This window comes from Erinaceus europaeus, chromosome 17, assembly GCF_950295315.1.
Source record: "Erinaceus europaeus chromosome 17, mEriEur2.1, whole genome shotgun sequence".
Taxonomy (NCBI): domain Eukaryota; kingdom Metazoa; phylum Chordata; class Mammalia; order Eulipotyphla; family Erinaceidae; genus Erinaceus; species Erinaceus europaeus.
In genome coordinates this window covers 477,690-502,779 of record NC_080178.1, presented here as the reverse complement: position 1 = coordinate 502,779, position 25,090 = coordinate 477,690, and the positions used below count along the sequence as shown (strand labels likewise).

Below are 25,090 nucleotides of genomic sequence, written 5' to 3'. Positions count from 1 at the left end.
TGGGGTGAGGGTCCTGGTGGGGATGGTGGGGTGAGGGGCCTGGTGGGGATGGTGGGGTGAGGAGGGCCTGGTGAGGATGGTGGGGTGAGGGGGGCCTGGTGAGGATGGTGGGGTGAGGGGGGCCTGGTGGGGATGGTGGGGTGAGGGGGTCCTGGTGAGGATGGTGGGGTGAGGGTCCTGGTGGGAATGGTGGGGTGAGGGGCCTGGTGGGGATGGTGGGGTGAGGGGCCTGGTGGGGATGGTGGGGTGAGGGGGGCCTGGTGAGGATGGTGGGGTGGGGGTCCTGGTGAGGATGGTGGGGTGAGGGGGGCCTGGTGAGGATGGTGGGGTGAGGGGGTCCTGGTGGGGATGGTGGGGTGAGGGGGTCCTGGTGGGGATGGTGGGGTGAGGGGGTCCTGGTGGGGATGGTGGGGTGAGGGGGTCCTGGTGGGGATGGTGGGGTGAGGGGGGCCTGGTGGGGATGGTGGGTTGAGGGGGGCCTGGTGGGGATGGTGGGGTGAGGGGCCTGGTGGGGATGGTGGGGTGAGGGTCCTGGTGAGGATGGTGGGGTGAGGGGGGCCTGGTGGGGATGGTGGGGTGAGGGGGGCATGGTGGGGATGGGGGGGTAAGGGGGGCCTGGTGGGGATGGTGGGGTGAGGGGGGCCTGGTGGGGATGGTGGGGTGAGGGGGGCCTGGTGGGGATGGTGGGGTGAGGGGCCTGGTGGGGATGGTGGGGTGAGGGGGGTCCTGGTGAGGATGGTGGGGTGAGGGACCTGGTGAGGATGGTGGGGTGAGGGGGTCCTGGTGGGGATGGTGGGGTGAGGGGGGCCTGGTGGGGATGGTGGGTTGAGGGGGGCCTGGTGGGGATGGTGGGGTGAGGGGCCTGGTGGGGATGGTGGGGTGAGGGGGTCCTGGTGAGGATGGTGGGGTGAGGGTCCTGGTGAGGATGGTGGGGTGAGGGGGGCCTGGTGGGGATGGTGGGGTGAGGGGGGCATGGTGGGGATGGGGGGGTAAGGGGGGCCTGGTGGGGATGGTGGGGTGAGGGTCCTGGTGGGGATGGTGGGGTGAGGGGGTCCTGGTGGGGATGGTGGGGTGAGGGGGGCCTGGTGAGGATGGTGGGGTGAGGGTCCTGGTGGGGATGGTGGGGTGAGGGGGTCCTGGTGGGGATGGTGGGGTGAGGGGGGCCTGGTGAGGATGGTGGGGTGAGGGTCCTGGTGGGGATGGTGGGGTGAGGGGGTCCTGGTGGGGATGGTGGGGTGAGGGGGGCCTGGTGAGGATGGTGGGGTGAGGGTCCTGGTGAGGATGGTGGGGTGAGGGGGGCCTGGTGGGGATGGTGGGGTGAGGGACCTGGTGAGGATGGTGGGGTGAGGGGGGCCTGGTGGGGATGGTGGGGTGAGGGGGGCCTGGTGGGGATGGTGGGGTTAGGGGGGCCTGGTGGGGATGGTGGGTTGAGGGGGGCCTGGTGGGGATGGTGGGGTGAGGGGGTCCTGGTGGGGATGGTGGGGTGAGGGGGGCCTGGTGGGGATGGTGGGGTTAGGGGGGCCTGGTGGGGATGGTGGGTTGAGGGGGGCCTGGTGGGGATGGTGGGGTGAGGGGGTCCTGGTGGGGATGGTGGGGTGAGGGGGCCTGGTGGGGATGGTGGGGTGAGGGGGGCATGGTGAGGATGGTGGGGTGAGGGGGGCCTGGTGAGGATGGTGGGGTGAGGGTCCTGGTGGGGATGGTGGGGTGAGGGTCCTGGTGGGGATGGTGGGGTGAGGGGGGCCTGGTGAGGATGGTGGGGTGAGGGTCCTGGTGGGGATGGTGGGGTGAGGGTCCTGGTGAGGATGGTGGGGTGAGGAGGGCCTGGTGAGGATGGTGGGGTGAGGGTCCTGGTAGGGATGGTGGGGTGAGGGTCCTGGTGGGGATGGTGGGGTGAGGGGGTCCTGGTGGGGATGGTGGGGTGAGGGGGTCCTGGTGGGGATGGTGGGGTGAGGGGGTCCTGGTGGGGATGGTGGGCTGAGGGGGCCTGGTGGGGATGGTGGGGTGAGGGGGGCCTTGAGGGTACAGATGGTGGCCCTAGAGACAGTTATCTCCTCTGCTGGTGACCAAAGGGCCTAGGACAGAGACTGCTAAGTCACCTACCTCTGTGTTACCTCCCTACCACCCAGCTCAGCTCACACCAGCCTGACCCCGACCCAGACCACCCCCCTAAGCCCTCACAGCAGCCTCTGTGCAGTGCCTGGCACTGAACTCCCCTCACCAGCGCCTGTGCCTGGCCCCCCAGCACCCCAGGAGCAGGACCTGGCACTGCCCCCTCCCCCACAAGCCCCTATGCCACTCCCCCAGCCATGCAGGCCCCCACCCCCACTGTTTCCCCAGCCAGGAGCCTTATCCGCCCCAGGGGTGTGGCCGACCCCCTGCCCAGGGCCGTGCGAGGGCCGCTGGCCGCAGAAGAATTTTCCACGGAAGGCCGATGCTGATAACAGGGCCCAGATCCTGTTTGGCTGCTGTGTGCCCCCTGCGGCGGGTGGGGGGCGCAGGGCCATGACGGCAGGGCAGGGCCCAGCCCATATAAGGCTACGGGCAGCAGTGCAGCGGGTGGGCGGCTGTGCTCTTCCGGCCATGCTCCGTGCCACACTCTGGCCGCTGCTACTGCTGCTGGCCTGCGGGGGGGCCCTGCTGGGTGCCGGTGAGGCCCCCGGGCGGCAAGGGTCTCAGGACGGGGATGGTTCCTGGTTCCTGGGGGGGGGGCAGCCTGCATCCACTCTGCCACTGGCCCCAGAGGCCCCCACACCTGTGCAAGGTTCTGGGAGGTCTGGTCCCAGAACAGGGCCACCATCCTCCACCGCTCGCAGCCACTGCTGAGTGGCTCACTCCTGCCGAGGCCACAGGCCCAGGGTCACCTGAGCTCTGGCTTTCCTCCCTGCGGGAGGACGGCACCAGGTGTCCAGTCCAGGGACATGTGTCACCCACTGGGCCTGCCTGAGTGACCTGAACAGAGGGCCAGGAGATGCCCAGTGCACAGGCCTGGGGGTGCTGTCCAGACGGAACCTGGCCGGGGATGAGGGCCACCTGGGAGTTGGGTCCAGAGTGACCTCACGGACACCTGTGTGTGTGGGAAGGCAGTGGGCAGGGTCAGAGAGGACTGCATGAAGGAAGGAGGCTGGCTAGGGAGGGGCACCGCACAGGGAGGACCCCCCCAGGGCGGCTGCAGGTGGAGCCAGGAGCAGGCCTGACTCAGCCAGAAGGACCAAGACAAGGACAGGGGCCAGCCAGAACTGGGAACAGGAGGGGAGACCCCACAGCCCTCCCCAGTCGCCCTGCTACCCCTGAACCACCACCCATGGGTGCCCGGCTCTGACAAGGTGCTGTCCACACAGGCCTGGATGCCACCTCTGCGGGTCACCCAGGACCCCAGGGGCTGAAAGATTCCCCACACACAGGTAAGCCACAGTGGCCTGGTGTTCAGGGGCTGCCACACAAGTGGACCAGCTTTCCCCAGACCCTCAGCAGGGTCCCCCCCAGACCCCGAGGTCCCCCTCCCAGGACTCCTCTAGGTCCCCGTGTCCCCCCCAGACACCCCAGGCCTCCAGCCCCCCCACCCCCCAGGGCCCCTCCAGGCTCCTCAGGTTCCTCCAGGTCACTGCACGTCCACTCGTTTCCCCCAGGTCCCCTGTGCACCCAGGCCCCCTGAAGGTCCCCCCAGGTTCTCCCCACACCCTTGCCTGAGAAACGGATGTGTTGACAAGGAAACAAATAGCTTTGGGGGCAGAGCTGCAGCTCCCTCACCCCAGAGGACCCCGGGGCCTGCCTGCGGGCCCCTTGAGACCCCCTCTCCCTGCAGCACCGGGCAGGGGCTGGTGCTCCACCTGGGGGCCCAGCCACTTCTCCACGTTCGATGGCTACTTGTACGACTTCTCGGGGACCTGCAACTACGTCTTTGCGGCCACCTGCACGCCCTCAGTGGCCAGCTTCAGCGTGCAACTGCGGCGGGGGCCCGGCGGGGACATCTCCCGCATCATTGTGGAGCTGGGGGCCGCCATGGTCACCGTGCAGAGCGGCGAGGTCTCTGTCAAGGACGTGGGGTAGGCCGGGAACGAGGGGAGGGCGTGGGGGAGGGGAGAGGAGACGCTTGACCCCTGACTGCCGACTGCCCGCCGCCCCAGGGTGGTGGCCCTGCCCTACAGCAGCAACGGGCTGCAGGTCACGCCCTACGGCCAAAGCACGAGGCTGGTGGCCAGGCAGCTGGAGATGGAGCTGGAGGTCCTGTGGGGGCCGGGTGCCCACCTGCTGGTGAGGAGGGGCAGGGGGTGGGAGGCATCTGGGGAGCAGGGGACTGGGGGACAGGGGGCAGGGGGCTGGCCTGCTGGTGAGGGGACAGGAGGTGGGAGGCGCCTGCTAGTAGGGTAGGGGGCAGGGGGGCTGGCGAGCAGGGGACTGGGGGACAGGGGGCAGGGGGCCGGCCTGCTGGTGAGGGGACAGGAGGTGGGAGGTGCCTGCTAGTAGGGTAGGGGGCAGGGGGGCTGGGGAGCAGGGGACTGGGGGACAGGGGGCAGGGGGCCGGCCTGCTGGTGAGGGGACAGGAGGTGGGAGGCGCCTGCTAGTAGGGTAGGGGGCAGGGGGGCTGGGGAGCAGGGGACTGGGGACAAGGGGCAGGGGGCCGGCTTGCTGGTGAGGGGCAGGAGGTGGGAGGCGCCTGCTGGGGGGGATAGGGGGCCGGGAGCAGGGGGCCACCTGCTGGTGAGGGGGGCAGGGACCCTGAGGCACGGGGCAGAGGTGGGGGCACCGAGCGTGGGAGCCAGGCACCACCAGCCGACAGGGTGGGTGGTCGCGGGGACCCCAGGCAGGAGGCGCTTCAGAGCCCGCTCCCCCGGAGGGGCAGGGGCACGGGGCTGACGGCGTCCGCTCCGCCCGAAGGTGCTGGTGGAGGACAAGCACCGGGGCCGCCTTTGCGGGCTGTGCGGAAACTTCGACGGCGAGAGGACCAACGAGTTTCTGAGCGAGGACGGTAGGCAGGGGTCTCTGGGGGAGCCCAGCGCCCTCCGCACGGGGCTGACACTGCCACTGGGGTCCTGACTCCCCATCCTGACCCCCTGCGCTGCTGACCCTCCCCCGTGCTGACCCCCCACGCTGCTGACCCTCCCCCGTGCTGACCCCCCACGCTGCTGACCCTCCCCTGTGCTGATCCCCCCCAGCACTGCTGACCCTCCCCTGTGCTGATCCCCCCCAGCACTGCTGACCCTCCCCTGTGCTGATCCCCCCCAGCACTGCTGACCCTCCCCTGTGCTGACCCCCACGCTGCTGACCCTCCCCTGTGCTGATCCCCCCCAGCACTGCTGATCCCTCCGCGGCGCTGACCCCCCGCACTGCTGACCCCCCGCACTGCTGACCCCCGCGCTGACCCCCGCACTGCTGACCCCCGCACTGCTGATCCCTCCGCAGCGCTGACCCCCCGCACTGCTGACCCCCGCACTGCTGACCCCCCGCACTGCCGACCCCCGCACTGCCGACCCCCCACACTGCCGACCCCCGCACTGCCGACCCCCGCACTGCTGACCCCCGCACTGCTGATCCCTCCGCAGCGCTGACCCCCCCGCACTGCTGACCCCGCACTGCTGACCCCGCACTGCTGACCCCCCGCACTGCTGACCCCCGCACTGCTGACCCCCGCACTGCTGACCCCCCAGGGAAGCTGCTGGAGCCCCACAAGTTCGCGGCGCTGCAGAAGCTGGATGACCCCTCGGAGATCTGCGCCTTCGAGGCCATCCCCCGGCCGCCCCCGCGGGACGAGCACGTGCGTGGGCCGCCCTGGAGGGGGCGGGGGGCTGCCCCAGGCTGGGGGACGAGCCCGCGGGTGGAGGTGAGCCTCCCGCCCTGACGCCCCCACCCCCCAGGCGGCGGCCTGCGCCCGGCTGCTGCGCCTGGTGGGCCCCGAGTGCGCGCTGCCGCGGGAGCCCTTCGTGCGCAGCTGCCAGGCCGACCTGGCGGCGTGTGCCCGGCCAGGCGCGCGGGACTGCGCCTGCGCCACGCTGTCCGAGTACTCGCGCCAGTGCAGCCGCGCCGGACAGCGCGTGCGCAGCTGGAGGGGCCCGGGCCTCTGCGGTAAGTGTGGGCGGGGCCTGACGGGGCGTGTCCGGGGGCGGGGCCTGCTGGGGCGGGGCCTCCTGGGCGTGTCCGGGGGCAGGGCCTGTTGGGGCGGGGTCTCGTGGGTGATCTGGGCGTGTCCGGGGGCGGGGCCTGCCGGGGGCGGGGCCTCCCGAGCGATCTGGGCGGGTGCAGCCCCGGGTGCTGCCGGGCGTGCGGGCCGGTGCGCGCAGTGGGCGGACGCGGGGCCTGCCCTCACGCCCCTGTGCCGCAGAGCTGGGCGGCTGCCCCGCCAACCAGGAGTACCGCGAGTGCGGCCCGGCCTGCGCCCCCACCTGCTCCAACCCGCACCACAGTTGCCCCGGCGCCTGCACTTTCGGCTGCTTCTGCCCGGAAGGTGAGGCTGCTCCTGCAGAGGCACCCAGGGTGCGGTGCGGGGACCGGACGGGGCGCGGGGCGGGGCGCGGGGAGCAGCTGCAGGGACAGGCGGGGGCACCTCAACCCCAGGAAGTCGCCCTCGCAGGTACGGTGCTGGATGACCTGTCCACCCCCCACACCTGCGTGCCCCTCGCCCGGTGCCCCTGCGTGCTGGGCACGGAGCTCCACGCCCCTGGGGCGGTCACCTCTGCCGCCTGCCAGACCTGGTGAGTGCAGGGCCGGCACCCTGGGCTCGCCGGCTCCCGGGAGCCCACCAACCCGGTGCCCGCACCCCTGCCCTCCGCAGCCGCTGCGCCCTGGGCCGCTGGGAGTGTGTGCAGAGGCCCTGCCCCGGCCACTGCGCCCTGGAGGGCGGCTCCTTCGTCACCACGTTCGACGCCAGGCCCTACCGCTTCCACGGCACCTGCACCTACACGCTGCTCCAGGTCGGACCCTCTCGGGCGGGCGGGCGGAGGGTCCCTCCGGCCGGGCTGCACTGAGACCCCTGCCACCCGCAGAGCCCCCTGCTGCCCGACGGGGGCGCCCTCACTGCCGTCTACGACAAGGCCGGCTACTCGCACTCGGAGACGTCCCTCACCGCCGTCATCTACGCGTCCCGCCGGGTGGGTCAGCCACCCCGGGACCCCAGCCCCAGCCCCGAAGCCCCGGCACCCCAGTCCCCGGTCCAGCTCGCCCCCCCTCCCCGCTCGGGACCCCCAGCCCCCACCCCAGCTCTGGGCCTCCCGTGACTGGGTCCCCCACCCTCCAGGACGAGATCGTGATTTCTCAGGATGAGGTGATCACCAACCGCGGAGAGGCCAAGTGGCTGCCATACGTCACCCGTAGGTCCCTCTGCCGGGCATGACCCCGCCCGCCCAGCCCGTGCCGCCCGCTGTCACACCCACCCCGCTGACCCCCCGCCCGCCCCCAGGCAACATCACCGTCTTCAGACAGACCAGCACCCACCTGCAGGTGGTCACCTCCTTCGGGCTGGAGCTGGTCGTCCAGCTGCGACCCGTGTTCCAGGTGTACGTCACTGTGGGCGCCCGGTTCAGAGGCCAGACCAGTGGTGAGTGTCCCCGGGGTGCCCGCCTGCCCCCGGGCACGGCGCCACCGCTCACGCCCCGCCCCACCCCCCAGGGCTCTGCGGCAACTTCAACGGGGACACGACAGACGACCTGACCAGCAGCATGGGCCTGCCCGAAGGCACCGCCGCTCTCTTCGTGGATTCCTGGCGGGCGGGCAACTGCCCGGCCGCTCTGGAGCGCGAGACTGACCCCTGCTCCATGAGCCAACTCAACAGTGAGTGCCGCGGGGCTGCGGGGCGCCCTGGGCAGCCGAGGCAGCTGTGAGGTGGCCTGGGTGGCTGAGAGACGCTCTGGGTGGATGTGGGGTGCCCAGGGCAGTAGTGGGGTGCCCCGAGTAGGGGTTGCCACAGGGAGGACAGAGAATCGGAGGACAAGGACCTCAGGAATCTGTGGGTGCTCCAAAGCCACGGGGTGCCGTGGGCAGCTTTGGGGTGTCCAGGATGACAGGGTCTCTGGGGGGATGGCCCAGGGTCTGAGGGTGCTGAGGGTACCCCCACATGGCCTATGCCCCCAGAGGTGTGTGCTGAGACCCACTGCTCGGTGCTGGTGAAGAAGGGCACAGTGTTTGAGCAGTGCCATGCTGCGGTGGACCCCAAGCCCTTCTACAAGGTGGGCAGAGCCTCAGGGGCAGGGTGCTGCCGGGCCCTGGAGAGGCCACAGCTGCAACGTCCACTGTCTCTGCAGAGGTGTGTGTACCAGGCCTGCAACTACGAGGAGACCTTCCCCCACATCTGTGCAGCCCTGGGAGCCTATGCCCACGCCTGTGCCTCGCGGGGTGTGCTGCTACGGGGCTGGAGGGCCAGCGTGGACAACTGCAGTGAGTGGGGCGGGACACGGGGAGGGTCTGACGCAGCCTGAGGGTGAGGAGGGGTCTGGCCCAGTTCGAGGGGGGCCCCACCCAGGCCTAACCCCAGGCCCCCACAGCCATCCCCTGCTCGGGAAACCAGACCTTCAGCGACGACGGCCAGGCCTGTGGCCGCACGTGCCTGTCCCTGTCGGCGCCCGAGGCCGAGTGCCACGCCAGTGCGGTGCCCGTGGATGGCTGCATCTGCCCCGAGGGCACCTTCCTGGACCACAGAGGGGAGTGTGTGCCCCGCACCCAGTGCCCCTGCCTGCTGGACGGGCACAAGCTGCTCCTGGCTGACCAGTCCGCCACGGTCAACGGCGCCTTCTGGTGAGGCGGAGTCCTGGGGGTGCCCGCGCCGCCGCGCCCCGAGACACTCACGACTTTTCTCCCACAGCACCTGCGCCCGTGGGCGGCTGAGCTGCCCTGCACGCCCGCTGACGCTCCTGGGTAGGTGTAGGCGGCCGCGGCTGTGGTCCTGCCCGCGCCGTGGTGGGGCCGCCCACCTGACCACCCCCTCCCCACAGCCTCCTGTTCGGCCCCTAAGACCTTCCAGACCTGCAGCCAGTCCTCGGAGAACAAGTTTGGCGCCGCCTGCGCGCCCACCTGCCAGATGCTGGCCACCGGCCTGCCCTGCGTAAGGCCCCGACCCCTCCCTGACCCCCACCCTTGGGAACGGGTCTCTGTCCTGACGCATCCATTGGCGGCGGGGAGGGGGGTCCGCAGCAGCCCGGGACCGCCCGAAGGTCCCGGCGGAGGGCCGGTGCGCTGGACAGGGCCACAGCCGGGGCGCCGCCCGCCCACAGGTGCCCACCAAGTGCGAGCCGGGCTGCGTGTGCCCCGACGGGCTGTACGAGGACGCGGAGGGGCGGTGTGTGCGGCCTGAGCGGTGCCCCTGCGAGTTTGGGGGGGCCTCCTACCCCCCGGGTGCCCAGCTCCACGCCGACTGCAAGGCCTGGTGAGTCGGCTTCCCACGGCGCCGGGGTGGCCAGGCTGGGGGTGGCCTGGATCCACGAGCCCACACCCCGCCCCCCCAGCACCTGCACGGGAGGGAAGTGGACGTGCCGCCAGGGCACCCACTGCGCGTCCACCTGCACCCTGTACGGAGAGGGCCACGTGGTCACCTTCGACGGCCGGCGCTTTGTCTTTGACGGCAGCTGCGAATACGTTCTGGCCACGGTGGGTCCCGAGGGTGGGGCAGGGGCGGGGCTGGGTGGGGCCGGGCGGGGCCGGGCCTTCTCACACCCCCTCACACAGGACGGCTGCGGCGCCAAGGACTCTCAGCCCACCTTCAAGATCCTGACGGAGAACGTGGTCTGTGGGAAGTCGGGGGTCACCTGCTCACGGGCCATCAAGCTCCGCGTGGGGGTGAGTGCCCCCCGTGTGGGGGGTCGTGCCCTTCCACGACGCTCTGGAACCTTCTGGCCAGCAGAGGCCGTAGCCGGCCGGCCAGGATCCTTGGGCCTGGGGGGGCGACGCAGGCTGACCGCCCCTTCCGCAGGGACTGGCCATCGAGCTGGCGGACAGGAACTACACGGTGCGCGGGCGGGAGCCGGGCGTGGCCTTCCGCGTGGCGGCCGGGTCCCCACACCTACTGCTGGAGGTGGCCCTGGGCCGCAGCTACAACCTGACGCTCGTGTGGAACAAGCGCATGGCCCTGCTCCTCAGGGTGGAGCGCGCTCAGCAGGTGGGGCCCACCGGCGGGGTGGGGGCTGCCGACGGGGCGGGGGGCGCTGCTGGCCGGCCGAGTGCTGAAGGGCCGGGCCGCCGACGGGCACCCGCAGGACGCCCTCTGTGGCCTGTGCGGAAACTCCAACGGGAACATGCGGGACGACCTGGAGACGCGCGGCGGGTACGTGGCAGCCAGCGAGCTGCAGGCGGTCGACTCGTGGAGGGAGAGCCCGCTGTGCGCCGACGCCAGGCCCGCGGCCGAGCCCTGCAGCCTCAACGCCTTCCGCCGCGCCTGGGCCGAGCGCAAGTGCGCCATCATCAACAGCCAGACCTTCGCGGCCTGCCACGGCAAGGTGGGGGCGCGGACGGGCGGCCCGGGGGCGGCGTAGGCTGTGGGGAGGCTCGGGGTCAGGGGTCAGGCCCGGGAGACCGTGGCCAGCGCCGACCGCCCCCAGGTGTACCGCATGCCCTACTACGAGGCCTGCGTGCGAGACGCCTGCGGCTGTGACTCGGGCGGGGACTGCGAGTGTCTGTGCGACGCGGTGGCCGCCTACGCCCAGGCCTGCCTGGACAAGGGGGTGTGCGTGGACTGGAGGGCCCCCGACTTCTGCCGTGAGTGTGGGGGAGACAGGCGCGGGGGGAGTCCCCGCGGGCACCTGGGGGTCCCCGTGCCCTGACCTCCTCTCTCTCCCAGCCGTCTACTGCGACTTCTACAACAGCCACACTCGGGCCGGCGGGCAGTACCAGTACACCCAGGAGGCCAACTGTTCCTGGCACTACCAGCCCTGCCTGTGCCCTGGCCGGCCCCAGGGAGTCCCGGGCACCAACATGGAAGGTAGGCGCGGAGCCTGGGGACATGGGGCCTAGCCATCAGCGCCCCCGGGGAGCCGGCGTGGGGACAGGTGCTGGGGTTCGGGCCGAGGCTGAAGCCTGTGCTCTGTACCCAGGCTGCTACAACTGCTCGCGGGACCAGTACTTTGACCACGAGCAGGGGGCGTGTGTGCCCTGCGGTAAGCCTGCACCCCTTGGGCCCCACTGTGCCCCTTGGGGACACCCGGACCCCTGCCGCACCCAGGCCTCCCACCCACCCCCGGCCCCTACTGTGCCCCTCGGGGGACACCCCTCCTAGCGCCCGGTCCGCACCCTCCCCATACCCAGAGCACGTGACACGCGCTGAGCTCGGGTGAGACCAGACACAAACAGCCCCATCTGCCTGGCCACCGACCCCCGACCCCTAGCCACTCGGAGCCTGGCCCCGGGACAGTGTCTGCCTGGGCAACGCGGCTGCCCTCCGGGCGACACTCAGGGCCCTTGGTGGGGGGAGGGAGAAGCAGGGGGCTGCCTGGGCCCCTGGAGAGACCCGGTCCCTGGGGTCTGGAGGACGCAGGGCACCCTGCTGACACCCTCTCTTACAGCACCACCGCCCGCCACACCACCACCCGGCACAGGTAAGCGCCTGTACCCACTGCAGGGAAGCAGGTGCCAGGAAGGCTACAGGAGGCTGTTCCTGGGGGCAGTGGGCAGGAGGGGGCACAGAGAGTAGGAGAGTAGCCCTGGCAGAGGCCTGGTACCCACAGAAGGCTGAGGGTCAGCACTGCATCCACAGCCCTCTCCACCAAGGGTGCCCTGGTGTAGGACCCCAGATAGGACGAGGCCCACTGGGCAAGCAGTCGTGCCCTGCTGACCAGGTGGGCCCTCCACAGCCACCCCCAGCTCCAACAGACCCTCGCCCGCCCCCACGGAACCCACCCGGACACCCAGCACTCTGGCCACAGCCACGGCGGCCTCCTCCCACACGGCACCCTCGGGCGGTGAGGCGGCCTCAGCCACGGGAACAGGGAGGGCCCCGTGGCGTTCGGCAGCCTTTGCCACGGCTGGGGGCATGGGCATGGCACCAGGGCAAGGGCCCAGTGGGACGGGCCCCTACCCTCACACCCTCCAACCCTGGGGAGACGGGGAAGCATGGAGGTGAGGATGCGAGTGACAGTGGAGGGTAGGAGGGCGCTGCGGCCCACAAAATGCCCTCACAGAGCTCTGGCCCCGTGCCACACAGGATACCCCGGAGCCCTCTCCACCACCACAAAAGCTACCATCAGTACCACGGCCACAGGGCACACAGGGACCCAGGCCACAACGCAGCCCACGGCCACCAGCCTCAGCTTGGCCACTAGCTCCACAGCACGCCCCACAGCACACACGACCACGCTGACCAGGGAACCAACCCCCGGTGAGGATGCAGGGCCCGGCCGCGGGCAGGACTGCTGTGAACTGGGGGGGAGGGGGCAGCTGCAGGGCCCTGCTGGAGCCAGCACCCTGAGGCTGGGGCTGTGGAGGGCACTGAGATGCCAGGCCAAGCAACCTCTGGGGGCCCACAGACCGGAATGCAGGGTAGAAACTTGCAGAGCAGAAGGAGGGCGGGGAGAGGAGCTGGAGCACCCAGCAGCAGCTGACAGCACCCGGAGCAGACAGAGCCCAGCCAGTGACACAGAAAACATCAGAAAAGAGAGTTTCAAGGAACTGTCCTGGGAACAGAACTGGGGACGGAGGGAAGACTCCAGGGGGGAGGGGGAGGGGACCTCCCCGGTGACAGGGAGGCACGAGAAAGCGACACCGGTAGGAGTGGGAGAAGGAGGACAGAGAAGCGCCCCTGGGTGGGAGGGCAGGCAGTGAGGGCCGCAGGGAGGGATGAAGTTAGCCAGCGGCTGTAAGATGACACAGGGAGAGAGCAGAGGGACACACAGACCTGCTTGTAGAGGAAGGCAAGGCACAGAGAGAAGCAGAATCAGCAGAGGAAGCAGGTCGAAGGGACAGAGCAGAGGGACACAGACCTGCTTATAGAGGAAGGCAAGGCACAGAGAGAAGCAGAATCACAGACGACGGAGTTGCCTGCAGAACAGTGAAACAGTCTCACCTGCCACAGTTTAAGGTCAGAGAAACTATCTCCACAGGGACGGAGATGCTTCCAGGAACCGGAGTCTCAAACAAGCCCGAGAACAGCCTGCAAACGCCGGCCTCAACGAACAACATGGAGACACACAGTGCCACTTCGAGCAAGCCCAGCACGCCACTCACCTCGAGCACACACACAACCGGGCCCCCCACGGGCTCGTCCTTCAGCACCACCACCCACACCCCGACACCTCCCCCCAGGACCTCACTCCCCTCCACCTCCTCGGTCACCCCCACTTCTCAAAAAGTCAGCACTCCAACGCACCCAGAGACCCCCAGCACCGCACCCCACACAGGCACACAGGCTCCATCCTCCCCGGTCCCGGGCACCGTCACGGAGACCACCACTCACACCACTGGGGTCCAGACCCCCACGAGCACCTCCAGAACCTCCTCCTCCATGGCCCCTCACACTCCAGCCCCGGGAACCTCTCAGTCCACAGCACCCCCACTCAGCACCACCAGCACAAGCCGACCCAACTCTCCGGGGACTGGCACCCCAGTGACAGGATCCCACGCTGGCACCCCCGCCACGCCCAGCACGCCACTCACCTCGAGCACACACACAACCGGGCCTCCCATGGGCTCGTCCATTAGCACAACCACCCACACCCCGACAGCTCCCCCCAGGACCTCACTCCCCTCCACCTCCTCGGTCACCCCCACTTCTCAGAAAGTCAACACTCCAACACACCCAGAGACCCCCAGCACCGCACCCCACACAGGCACACAGGCTCCATCCTCCCCGGTCCCGGGCACCGTCACGCAGACCACCACTCGCACCACTGGGGTCCAGACCCCCACGAGCACCTCCAGAACCTCCTCCTCCATGGCCCCTCACACTCCAGCCCCGGGAACCTCTCAGTCCACAGCACCCCCACTCAGCAGCACCAGCACAAGCCGACCCAGCTCTCCGGGGACTGGCACCCCAGTGACAGGATCCCAAACTGGCACGCCCGGCACACCCAGCACGCCACTCACCTCGAGCACACACACAACCGGGCCCCCCACGGGCTCGTCCTTCAGGACCACCACCCACACCCCGACAGCTCCCCCCAGGACCTCACTCCACTCCACCTCCTCAGTCACCCCCACTTCTCAGAAAGTCAGCACTCCAACGCACCCAGAGACCCCCAGCACCGCACCCCACACAGGCACACAGGCTCCATATTCGTCTGTCCCAGTCACCGTCACGGAGACCACCACTCACACCACTGGGGTCCAGACCCCCACGAGCACCTCCAGAACCTCCTCCTCCATGGCCCCTCACACTCCAGCCCCGGGAACCTCTCAGTCCACAGCACCCCCACTCAGCAGCACCAGCACAAGCCGACCCAGCTCTCCGGGGACTGGCACACCCGCCACGCCCAGCACGCCACTCACCTCGAGCACACACACAACCGGGCCCCCCACGGGCTCGTCCTTCAGGACCACCACCCACACCCCGACAGCTCCCCCCAGGACCTCACTCCACTCCACCTCCTCAGTCACCCCCACTTCTCAGAAAGTCACCACTCCAACGCACTCACAGACCAGCACCGCACCCCACACAGGCACACAGGCTCTATCCTCCCCGGTCCCGGGCACCGTCACGGAGACCACCACTCGCACCACTGGGGTCCAGACCCCCACGAGCACCTCCAGAACCTCCTCCATGGCCCCTTACACTCCAGCCCCGGGAACCTCTCAGTCCACAGCACCCCCACTCAGCAGCACCAGCACAAGCCGACCCAGCTCTCCGGGGACTGGCACCCCAGTGACAGGATCCCACACTGGCACGCCCAGCACGCCCAGCACGCCACTCACCTCGAGCACACACACAACCGGGCCCCCCACGGGCTCGTCCTTCAGGACCACCACCCACACCCCGACAGCTCCCCCCAGGACCTCACTCCACTCCACCTCCTCAGTCACCCCCACTTCTCAGAAAGTCACCACTCCAACGCACCCAGAGACCCCCAGCACCGCACCCCACACAGGCACACAGGCTCCATCCTCCCCGGTCCCGGGCAACGTCACGGAGACCACCACTCGCACCACTGGGGTCCAGACCCCCATGAGCACCTCCAGAACCTCCTCCTCCATGGCCCCTCACACTCCAGCCCCGGGAACCTCTCAGTCCACAGCACCCCCACTCAGCACCACCAGCACAAGCCGACCCAACTCTCCGGGGACTGGCACCCCAGTGACAGGATCCCACACTGGCACGCCCGCCACGCCCAGCTCGCCACTCACCTCGAGCACACACACTACCGGGCCCCCCACGGGCTCGTCCTTCAGGACCACCACCCACACCCCGACAGCTCCCCCCAGGACCTCACTCCCCTCCACCTCCTCGGTCACCCCCACTTCTCAGAAAGTCAGCACTCCAACGCACCCAGAGACCAGCACCGCACCCCACACAGGCACACAGCCTCCATCCTCCCCGGTCCCGGGCACCGTCACGGAGACCACCACTCACACCACTGGGGTCCAGACCCCCACGAGCACCTCCAGAACCTCCTCCTCCATGGCCCCTCACACTCCAGCCCCGGGAACCTCTCAGTCCACAGCACCCCCACTCAGCACCACCAGCACAAGCCGACCCAGCTCTCCGGGGACTGGCACCCCAGTGACAGGATCCCACACTGGCACCCCCGCCACGCCCAGAACGCCACTCACCTCGAGCACTCACACAACCGGGCCTCCCACGGGCTCAACCTTCAGGACCACCACCCACACCCCGACAGCTCCCCCCAGGACCTCCCTCCCCTCCACCTCCTCGGTCACCCCCACTTCTCAGAAAGTCAGCACTGCAACACACCCAGAGACCAGCACCACACCCCACACAGGCACACTGGCTCCATATTCGTCTGTCCCAGTCACCGTCACGGAGACCACCACTCACACCACTGGGGTCCAAACCCCCACGAGCACCTCCAGAACCTCCTCCTCCATGGCCCCTCACACTCCAGCCCCGGGAACCTCTCAGTCCACAGCACCCTCATTCAGCAGCACCAGCACAAGCCGACCCAGCTCTCCGGGGACTGGCACACCCGCCACGCCCAACACGCCACTCACCTCGAGCACACACACAACCGGGCCCCCCACGGGCTCGTCCTTCAGGACCACCACCCACACCCCGACAGCTCCCACCAAGACCTCACTCCCCTCCACCTCCTCGGTCACCCCCACTTCTCAAAAAGTCAGCACTCCAACGCACCCACAGACCAGCACCGCACCCCACACAGGCACACAGGCTCCATCCTCCCCGGTCCCGGGCACCGTCACGGAGACCACCACTCACACCACTGGGGTCCAGACCCCCACGAGCACCTCCAGAACCTCCTCCATGGCCCCTCACACTCCAGCCCCGGGAACCTCTCAGTCCACAGCACCCCCACTCAGCACCACCAGCACAAGCCGACCCAACTCTCCGGGGACTGGCACCCCAGTGACAGGATCCCACACTGGCACCCCCGCCACGCCCAGCACGCCACTCACATCGAGCACACACACTACCGGGCCCCCCACGGGCACGTCCTTCAGGACCACCACCCACACCCCGACACCTCCCCCCAGGACCTCACTCCCCTCCACCTCCTCGGTCACCCCCACTTCTCAGAAAGTCACCACTCCAACGCACCCACAGACCAGCACCGCACCCCACACAGGCACACAGGCTCCATCCTCCCCGGTCCCGGGCACCGTCACGGAGACCACCACTCGCACCACTGGGGTCCAGACCCCCACGAGCACCTCCAGAACCTCCTCCTCCATGGCCCCTCACACTCCAGCCCCGGGAACCTCTCAGTCCACAGCACCCCCACTCAGCAGCACCAGCACAAGCCGACCCAGCTCTCCGGGGACTGGCACACCCGCCACGCCCAACACGCCACTCACCTCGAGCACACACACAACCGGGCCCCCCACGGGCTCGTCCTTCAGGACCACCACCCACACCCCGACAGCTCCCACCAAGACCTCACTCCCCTCCACCTCCTCGGTCACCCCCACTTCTCAAAAAGTCAGCACTCCAACGCACCCACAGACCACCACCGCATCCCACACAGGCACACAGACTCCATCCTCCCCGGTCCCGGGCACCGTCACGGAGACCACCACTCACACCACTGGGGTCCAGACCCCCACGAGCACCTCCAGAACCTCCTCCATGGCCCCTCACACTCCAGCCCCAGGAACCTCTCAGTCCACAGCACCCCCACTCAGCAGCACCAGCACAAGCCGACCCAGCTCTCCGGGGACTGGCACCCCAGTGACAGGATCCCACACTGGCACGCCCAGCACGCCCAGCACGCCACTCACCTCGAGCACACACACAACCGGGCCCCCCACGGGCTCGTCCTTCAGGACCACCACCCACACCCTGACAGCTCCCCCCAGGACCTCACTCCACTCCACCTCCTCAGTCACCCCCACTTCTCAGAAAGTCAGCACTCCAACGCACCCAGAGACCCCCAGCACCGCACCCCACACAGGCACACAGGCTCCATATTCGTCTGTCCCAGTCACCGTCACGGAGACCACCACTCACACCACTGGGGTCCAGACCCCCACGAGCACCTCCAGAACCTCCTCCTCCATGGCCCCTCACACTCCAGCCCCGGGAACCTCTCAGTCCACAGCACCCCCACTCAGCACCACCAGCACAAGCCGACCCAACTCTCCGGGGACTGGCACCCCAGTGACAGGATCCCAAGCTGGCACCCCCGCCACGCCCAGCACGCCACTCACCTCGAGCACACACACAACCGGGCCCCCCACGGGCTCGTCCTTCAGGACCACCACCCACACCCCGACAGCTCCCACTAAGACCTCACTCCCCTCCACCTCCTCGGTCACCCCCACTTCTCAAAAAGTCAGCACTCCAACGCACCCACAGACCAGCACCGCACCCCACACAGGCACACAGGCTCCATCCTCCCCGGTCCCGGGCACCGCCACGGAGACCACCACTCACACCACTGGGGTCCAGACCCCCACGAGCACCTCCAGAACCTCCTCCTCCAAGGCCCCTCACACTCCAGCCCCAGACACCTCTCAGTCCACAGCACCCCCACTCAGCAGCACCAGCACAAGCCGACCCAGCTCTCCGGGGACTGGCACCCCAGTGACAGGATCCCACACTGGCACGCCCGGCACGCCCAGCACGCCACTCACCTCGAGCACACACACAACCGGGCCCCCCACGGGCACGTCCTTCAGCACCACCACCCACACCCCGACAGCTCCCCCCAGGACCTCACTCCACTCCACCTCCTCAGTCACCCCCACTTCTCAGAAAGTCACCACTCCAACGCACCCAGAGACCCCCAGCACCGCACCCCACACAGGCACACAGGCTCCATCCTCCCCGGTCCCGGGCACCGTCACGGAGACCACCACTCGCACCACTGGGGTCCAGACCCCCACGAGCACCTCCAGAACCTCCTCCTCCATGGCCCCTCACACTCCAGCCCCGGGAACCTCTCAGTCCACAGCACCCCCACTCAGCAGCACCACCACAAGCCGACCCAGCTCTCCGGGGACTGGCACACCCGCCACGCCCAACACGCCACTCACCTCGAACACACACACAACCGGGCCCCCCACGGGCACGTCCTTCAGGACCACCACCCACACCCCGACAGCTCCCACCAAGACCTCACTCCCCTCCACCTCCTCGGTCACCCCCACTTCTCAAAAAGTCAGCACTCCAACGCACCCACAGACCAGCACCGCACCCCACACAGGCACACAGGCTCCATCCTCCCCGGTCCCGGGCACCGTCACGGAGACCACCACTCACACCACTGGGGTCCAGACCCCCACGAGCACCTCCAGAACCTCCTCCATGGCCCCTCACACTCCAGCCCCGGGAACCTCTCAGTCCACAGCACCCCCACTCAGCACCACCAGCACAAGCCGACCCAACTCTCCGGGGACTGGCACCCCAGTGACAGGATCCCACGCTGGCACGCCCGCCACGCCCAGCACGCCACTCACATCGAGCACACACACTACCGGGCCCCCCACGGGCACGTCCTTCAGCACCACCACCCACACCCCGACACCTCCCCCCAGGACCTCACTCCCCTCCACCTCCTCGGTCACCCCCACTTCTCAGAAAGTCACCACTCCAACGCACCCACAGACCAGCACCGCACCCCACACAGGCACACAGGCTCCATCCTCCCCGGTCCCGGGCACCGTCACGGAGACCATCACTCGCACCACTGGGGTCCAGACCCCCACGAGCACCTCCAGAACCTCCTCCTCCATGGCCCCTCACACTCCAGCCCCGGGAACCTCTCAGTCCACAGCACCCCCACTCAGCAGCACCAGCACAAGCCGACCCAACTCTCCGGGGACTGGCACCACAGTGACAGGATCCCACACTGGCACCCCCGCCACGAGCAGCACGCCACTCACCTCGAGCACACACACAACCGGGCCCCCCACGGGCTCGTCCATTAGCACCACCACCCACACCCCGACACCTCCCCCCAGGACCTCACTCCACTCCACCTCCTCGGTCACCCCCACTTCTCAGAAAGTCAGCACTGCAACACACCCAGAGACCAGCACCGCACCCCACACAGGCACACAGGCTCCATATTCGTCTGTCCCAGTCACCGTCACGGAGACCACCACTCACACCACTGGGGTCCAGACCCCCACGAGCACCTCCAGAACCTCCTCCTCCATGGCCCCTCACACTCCAGCCCCGGGAACCTCTCAGTCCACAGCACCCCCACTCAGCAGCACCAGCACAAGCCGACCCAGCTCTCCGGGGACTGGCACCCCAGTGACAGGATCCCACACTGGCACGCCCGGCACGCCCAGCACGCCACTCACCTCGAGCACACACACAACCGGGCCCCCCACGGGCACGTCCTTCAGCACCACCACCCACACCCCGACAGCTCCCCCCAGGACCTCACTCCACTCCACCTCCTCAGTCACCCCCACTTCTCAGAAAGTCACCACTCCAACGCACCCAGAGACCCCCAGCACCGCACCCCACACAGGCACACAGGCTCCATCCTCCCAGGTCCCGGGCAACGTCACGGAGACTACCACTCGCACCACTGGGGTCCAGACCCCCACGAGCACCTCCAGAACCTCCTCCTCCATGGCCCCTCACACTCCAGCCCCGGGAACCTCTCAGTCCACAGCACCCTCACTCAGCACCACCAGCACAAGCCGACCCAACTCTCCGGGGACTGGCACCCCAGTGACAGGATCCCAAGCTGGCACCCCCGCCACGCCCAACACGCCACTCACCTCGAGCACACACACAACCGGGCCCCCCACGGGCACGTCCTTCAGCACCACCACCCACACCCCGACAGCTCCCCCCAGGACCTCACTCCTCTCCACCTCCTCGGTCACCCCCACTTCTCAAAACGTCACCACTCCAACGCACCCAGAGACCCCCAGCACCGCACCCCACACAGGCACACAGGCTCCATCCTCCCCGGTCCCGGGCACCGTCACGGAGACCACCACTCGCACCACTGGGGTCCAGACCCCCACAAGCACCTCCAGAACCTCCTCCTCCATGGCCTCTCACACTCCAGCCCCGGGAACCTCTCAGTCCACAGCACCCCCACTCAGCAGCACCAGCACAAGCCGACCCAGCTCTCCGGGTACTGGCACACCCGCCACGCCCAACACGTCACTCACCTCGAGCACACACACAACCGGGCCCCCCACGGGCACGTCCTTCAGGACCACCACCCACACCCCGACAGCTCCCACCAAGACCTCCCTCCCCTCCAACTCCTCGGTCACCTCCACTTCGCAGAAAGTCACCACTCCAACACACCCACAGACCAGCACCGCACCCCACACAGGCACACAGGCTCCATCCTCCCCGGTCCCGGGCACCGTCACGGAGACCACCACTCGCACTACTGGGGTCCAGACCCCCACGAGCACCTCCAGAACCTCCTCCTCCATGGCCCCTCACACTCCAGCCCTGGGAACCTCTCAGTCCACAGCACCCCCACTCAGCAGCACCAGCACAAGCCGACCCAGCTCTCCGGGGACTGGCACACCCGCCACGCCCAGCACGCCACTCACCTCGAGCACACACACAACCGGGCCCCCCACGGGCTCGTCCTTCAGGACCACCACCCACACCCCGACAGCTCCCCCCAGGACCTCACTCCCCTCCACCTCCTCGGTCACCCCCACTTCTCTGAAAGTCAGCACTGCAACACCACTCACCTCGTCCTTGGGACCTTCGCCCTCCAACCCCTCCAGCACACACAGAACTGGGCCCCCTACGGGCTCGTCCATTAGCCCCCCTGGTAGCTCCTTGTCCCCTGCGCCAGCCCCCTCTACTGCCCCCGTTTCCCTGCCTGTGCTTGTCAGTTCCTCAACCTCTCTCTCCAGCCTGACATCTGTGTCCCCACTGTCCCCAACTGTTAGCTCAGTGCATAGCCCACCCATGAGCTCGGCCCACCCGTCAGCCTCTCCAAGCCCTTCCTCCCCCCTCCCTGGGTCACCTCCGGCCTCCTCGCCTACAAGCTCCGTTCCTGTGTCCCCAACACTGCATCCCTCCGATATGCCCTCCACACATCCCGCACCCCTCTCCCCCTTCTCTACCCTGCCACCAACTCCCAGCACTTCCTCCCTTCCGGCCACACCTAGGACATCAACCCCACTGCCGCCGGCCTCTGTCCTCGTGTCTTCGCAATCCACCACCGCCCAGGCCACCACCCGCACTTCGCACTCCCCCACACCGGGTCCGGCCTCCACACTTGGCGTGACCCCCACCTGGAGCCCTGGAGCCACCAACCTCACCACCCGGCCGCCGAGCTCTCCGGGGCTGCTGACCACCGCCCAGCCCTCCCCTGGGGTCTCGGCCTCCTCTCAGCCCTTGCCTCCTGTCCCGCCTTCCACCAGCTCACCCAGTAAGTGCCCGAGACCACTGCCGCCCACTCTCCTGTCTGCATCCCCTGGAAGCTGGCCTGGCAGCAGCTGCCTCCTGTGCTAACTCCTCGGCGCCTCCCACCAGGACACTGACCCCAGTCCTCCTGCGGGATGGCACATGGATAGCAGAGGCTGTGGTGGGGAGGAAGGGCCAAGTCTGCTGCAGCGAACATCTGGGCAGTGATGGCGTTTTACCTGCTCTGACCCCTTCGGGCACCTCCAGGGCTGACCCCATGGAGTTAGGGTGGCCAGCGTCCGCTGCATCGGGCAGGTCCCACTGGGTGCCCTGCAGCCCCCCATAGGACACTGATGCCATGCCTTCCCCTCTTAGGTTCTGAGTCCAGCAGGCCCGAGATGCCTCTGCCCATAGGTGAGGCAGGTGGGAGTGGGCACACTCCACTTGAGCAAGCCTAGCCCCTCAGGGAGGAGGGCAGTGACAGGTCTGCAGCTCTCCAGACAGGAGGGGACAGCGGGGTCTGGGGCAGTCAGGTGCTGTCCAGACAGGAGGGGACAGCAGGGTCTGGGGCAGTCGTGTGCTGTCCAGACAGGAGGGGACAGTGGGGTCTGGGCAGTCGGGTGCTGTCCAGACAGGAGGGGACAGCGGGGTCTGGGGCAGTCGGGTGCTGTCCAGACAGGAGGGGACAGCAGGGTCTGGGGCAGTCGTGTGCTGTCCAGACAGGAGGGGACAGTGGGGTCTGGGCAGTCGGGTGCTGTCCAGACAGGAGGGGACAGCGGGGTCTGGGGCAGTCGGGTGCTGTCCAGACAGGAGGGGACAGTGGGGTCTGGGGAGGTCGGGTGCTGTCCAGACAGGAGAGGACAGCGGGGTCTGGGGCAGTCGGGTGCTGTCCAGACAGGAGGGGACAGTGGGGTCTGGGGCAGTCGGGGTCCTTCCAGACAGGAGGGGACAGCGGGGTCTGGGGCAGTCGGGGTCCTTCCAGACAGGAGGGGACAGCGGGGTCTGGGGCAGTCGGGGTCCTTCCAGACAGGAGGGGACAGTGGGGTCTGGGGAGGTCGGGTGCTGTCCAGACAGGAGAGGACAGCGGGGTCTGGGGCAGTCGGGTGCTGTCCAGACAGGAGGGGACAGTGGGGTCTGGGGCAGTCGGGGTCCTTCCAGACAGGAGGGGACAGCGGGGTCTGGGGCAGTCGGGGTCCTTCCAGACAGGAGGGGACAGCGGGGTCTGGGGCAGTCGGGGTCCTTCCAGACAGGAGGGGACAGTGGGGTCTGGGGAGGTCGGGTGCTGTCCAGACAGGAGAGGACAGCGGGGTCTGGGGCAGTCGGGTGCTGTCCAGACAGGAGGGGACAGTGGGGTCTGGGGCAGTCAGGGTCCTTCCAGACAGGAGGGGACAGCGGGGTCTGGGGCAGTCGGGGTCCTTCCAGACAGGAGGGGACAGTGGGGTCTGGGGCAGTCGGGGTCCTTCCAGACAGGAGGGGACAGCGGGGTCTGGGGCAGTCGGGGTCCTTCCAGACAGGAGGGGACAGCGGGGTCTGGGGCAGTCATGTGCTGTCCAGACAGGAGGGGACAGCAGGGTCTGGGGCAGTAGGGAGGCCCGGAGTCAGGACTCCCCAGCTCGCCCCCTCCCCCAGGTGTGTGCAGTGTGAAGGAGCACCGAGAAGTGGTCACCTACCAGGGCTGCACGGCCAATGTGACCATAACTCACTGCCAGGGCACCTGTGTGTCAGCTGCCAGGTGAGCGGGGAGGCCAGCAGAGGGAGGGCCATGCTCGGGGCTGGCGGGGCTGACGGCATTCCCGGCTCCCCGCAGCTTCAACGTGGCCACGGGGCGCGTGGACTCGCACTGCAGCTGCTGCCACCCCCTCAGCACCTACGAGCAGCAGCTGGAGCTGCCCTGCCCCGACCCGCAGGCGCCGGGCCGTCCGCTCGTGCTCACGCTCAGGCTCTTCCGCAGCTGCGCGTGCGGCCCCCAGAGCTGCCGCGACCAGGGCCGGAGGGCCGCCCTGGGAAATAAATAAAGCGACTCTGACAGGCACAGCGGCCTGGCCTCTGCCTGGGCGTCTGCCCTCGGGACCCAGGAGCCGATGCCGGGGTGTCCGCCTTCACACGCGGGGATCGGGGATCGTGCAGCCAGATGGGTCCCCCCAGGCCAGGCTGTGGCGGGGGGCGGCGAGCGGGACAGGGCGCGCGGCCGGGCGGGGGGCGGGAGGAGGCAGGCGGGGGGCGCTGGCCCCTGCTCCCCGCGTGTGTCTAGCCCCGGCCCCACCGGCCAAGCCAACGCGCTTGGCAGACCACCCTTGGGAAGCCACACAGGGCCACACTGTGACCCTCAGAACCGCACCCGCAGGGCCGGGCAGCAGCAGAGGCTTAAGTGCACACGGCGTGCCGCGCAAGGACCGGTGTCAGGATTCGACAGACAGACAGACGGGAGACAGACAGGGGAGATAGCATAATGGCTCTGCAAAGACACTTCGTGCCTGAGGCTCCAAAGTCCCAGGTTCTAGCCCCTGCACCACCATAAGCCAGAGCTGAGCAGTGCTCTGGTAAATAATAATAATAATAATAAAAAAAGTCACGAGGCATTCTGGGGCCCAGCTGAGGGGCACCTGGTTAAGCGCTCTCCTTACAATGCACGAGGACCTGCAGGGGGAAAGCTTCACGAGTGGTGACGCAGGGTTGCAGGTGTGTCTCTCTCTCTCTCTCTCTCCCTCTCTTCCCCCGTTTCTCTCTAGCTCTACACAATAATAAAGCCTGGCTCCCCACCTGCAGGGTCACCTCATAAGCGGTGAAGCAGGTCTGCAGGTGTCTTTTTCGCCCCGTCTTCCCCTCCTCTCTCCATTTCTCTGTCCTATCCAACAACAACGACATCAATAATGACAACAATAATAATAATGACAACAACGATAAACAAAAAACCCTGCACCATAGAGCAGTCCTCCCCCCCCAGATCCTGCTCAGCCACCCTCAGAGCGTCCTCTCAGTGTAAAGGCTGCCGGGGATGCAGCACGGCCGAGAAGGGGGAACACTCACACACACACTCTCTCTCACACTCACACTCTCTCTCTCTCACACTCACACACACACTCTCTGTCTCTCTCTCACACACACTCTCTCTCTGTCTCTCACACACACACACACTCTCTCACACACACACTCTGTCTCTCACACACACACTGTCTCTCACACACACACTCTGTGTCTCTC

At 68.4% G+C, this 25,090-nt stretch overlaps 1 protein-coding gene across 1 annotated transcript; it reads left to right on the top strand.

Moving 5' to 3' along the window:
* Positions 1-2,502: 2,502 nt before the first annotated feature.
* MUC6 (mucin 6, oligomeric mucus/gel-forming) lies at positions 2,503-23,936 on the top strand. The gene is made up of 30 exons (XM_060177347.1): positions 2,503-2,647; positions 3,339-3,401; positions 3,803-4,043; positions 4,125-4,251; positions 4,876-4,966; positions 5,646-5,752; positions 5,853-6,060; positions 6,317-6,439; positions 6,566-6,686; positions 6,767-6,905; positions 6,978-7,082; positions 7,229-7,301; positions 7,391-7,528; positions 7,600-7,761; positions 8,062-8,156; positions 8,232-8,364; positions 8,472-8,721; positions 8,789-8,841; positions 8,919-9,028; positions 9,198-9,349; positions 9,429-9,570; positions 9,649-9,759; positions 9,893-10,078; positions 10,176-10,415; positions 10,518-10,674; positions 10,757-10,897; positions 11,010-11,072; positions 13,632-21,914; positions 23,519-23,621; positions 23,697-23,936. The coding sequence occupies exons 1-30, from the start codon at positions 2,503-2,505 to the stop codon at positions 23,902-23,904; spliced, it is 12,270 nt and encodes a 4,089-aa protein (XP_060033330.1). The 3' UTR covers positions 23,905-23,936.
* Positions 23,937-25,090: the final 1,154 nt, after the last annotated feature.

Coding starts and splice junctions, on each gene's coding strand:
- MUC6 (XM_060177347.1), top strand. CDS start 2,503: ATGACGGCAGGGCAGGGCCCAGCCCATATAAGGCTACGGGCAGCAGTG. Junction 10,416..10,517: donor TCGCGGCCTGCCACGGCAAG/GTGGGGGCGCGG, acceptor GACCGCCCCCAG/GTGTACCGCATGCCCTACTA. Junction 23,622..23,696: donor ACCTGTGTGTCAGCTGCCAG/GTGAGCGGGGAG, acceptor GGCTCCCCGCAG/CTTCAACGTGGCCACGGGGC.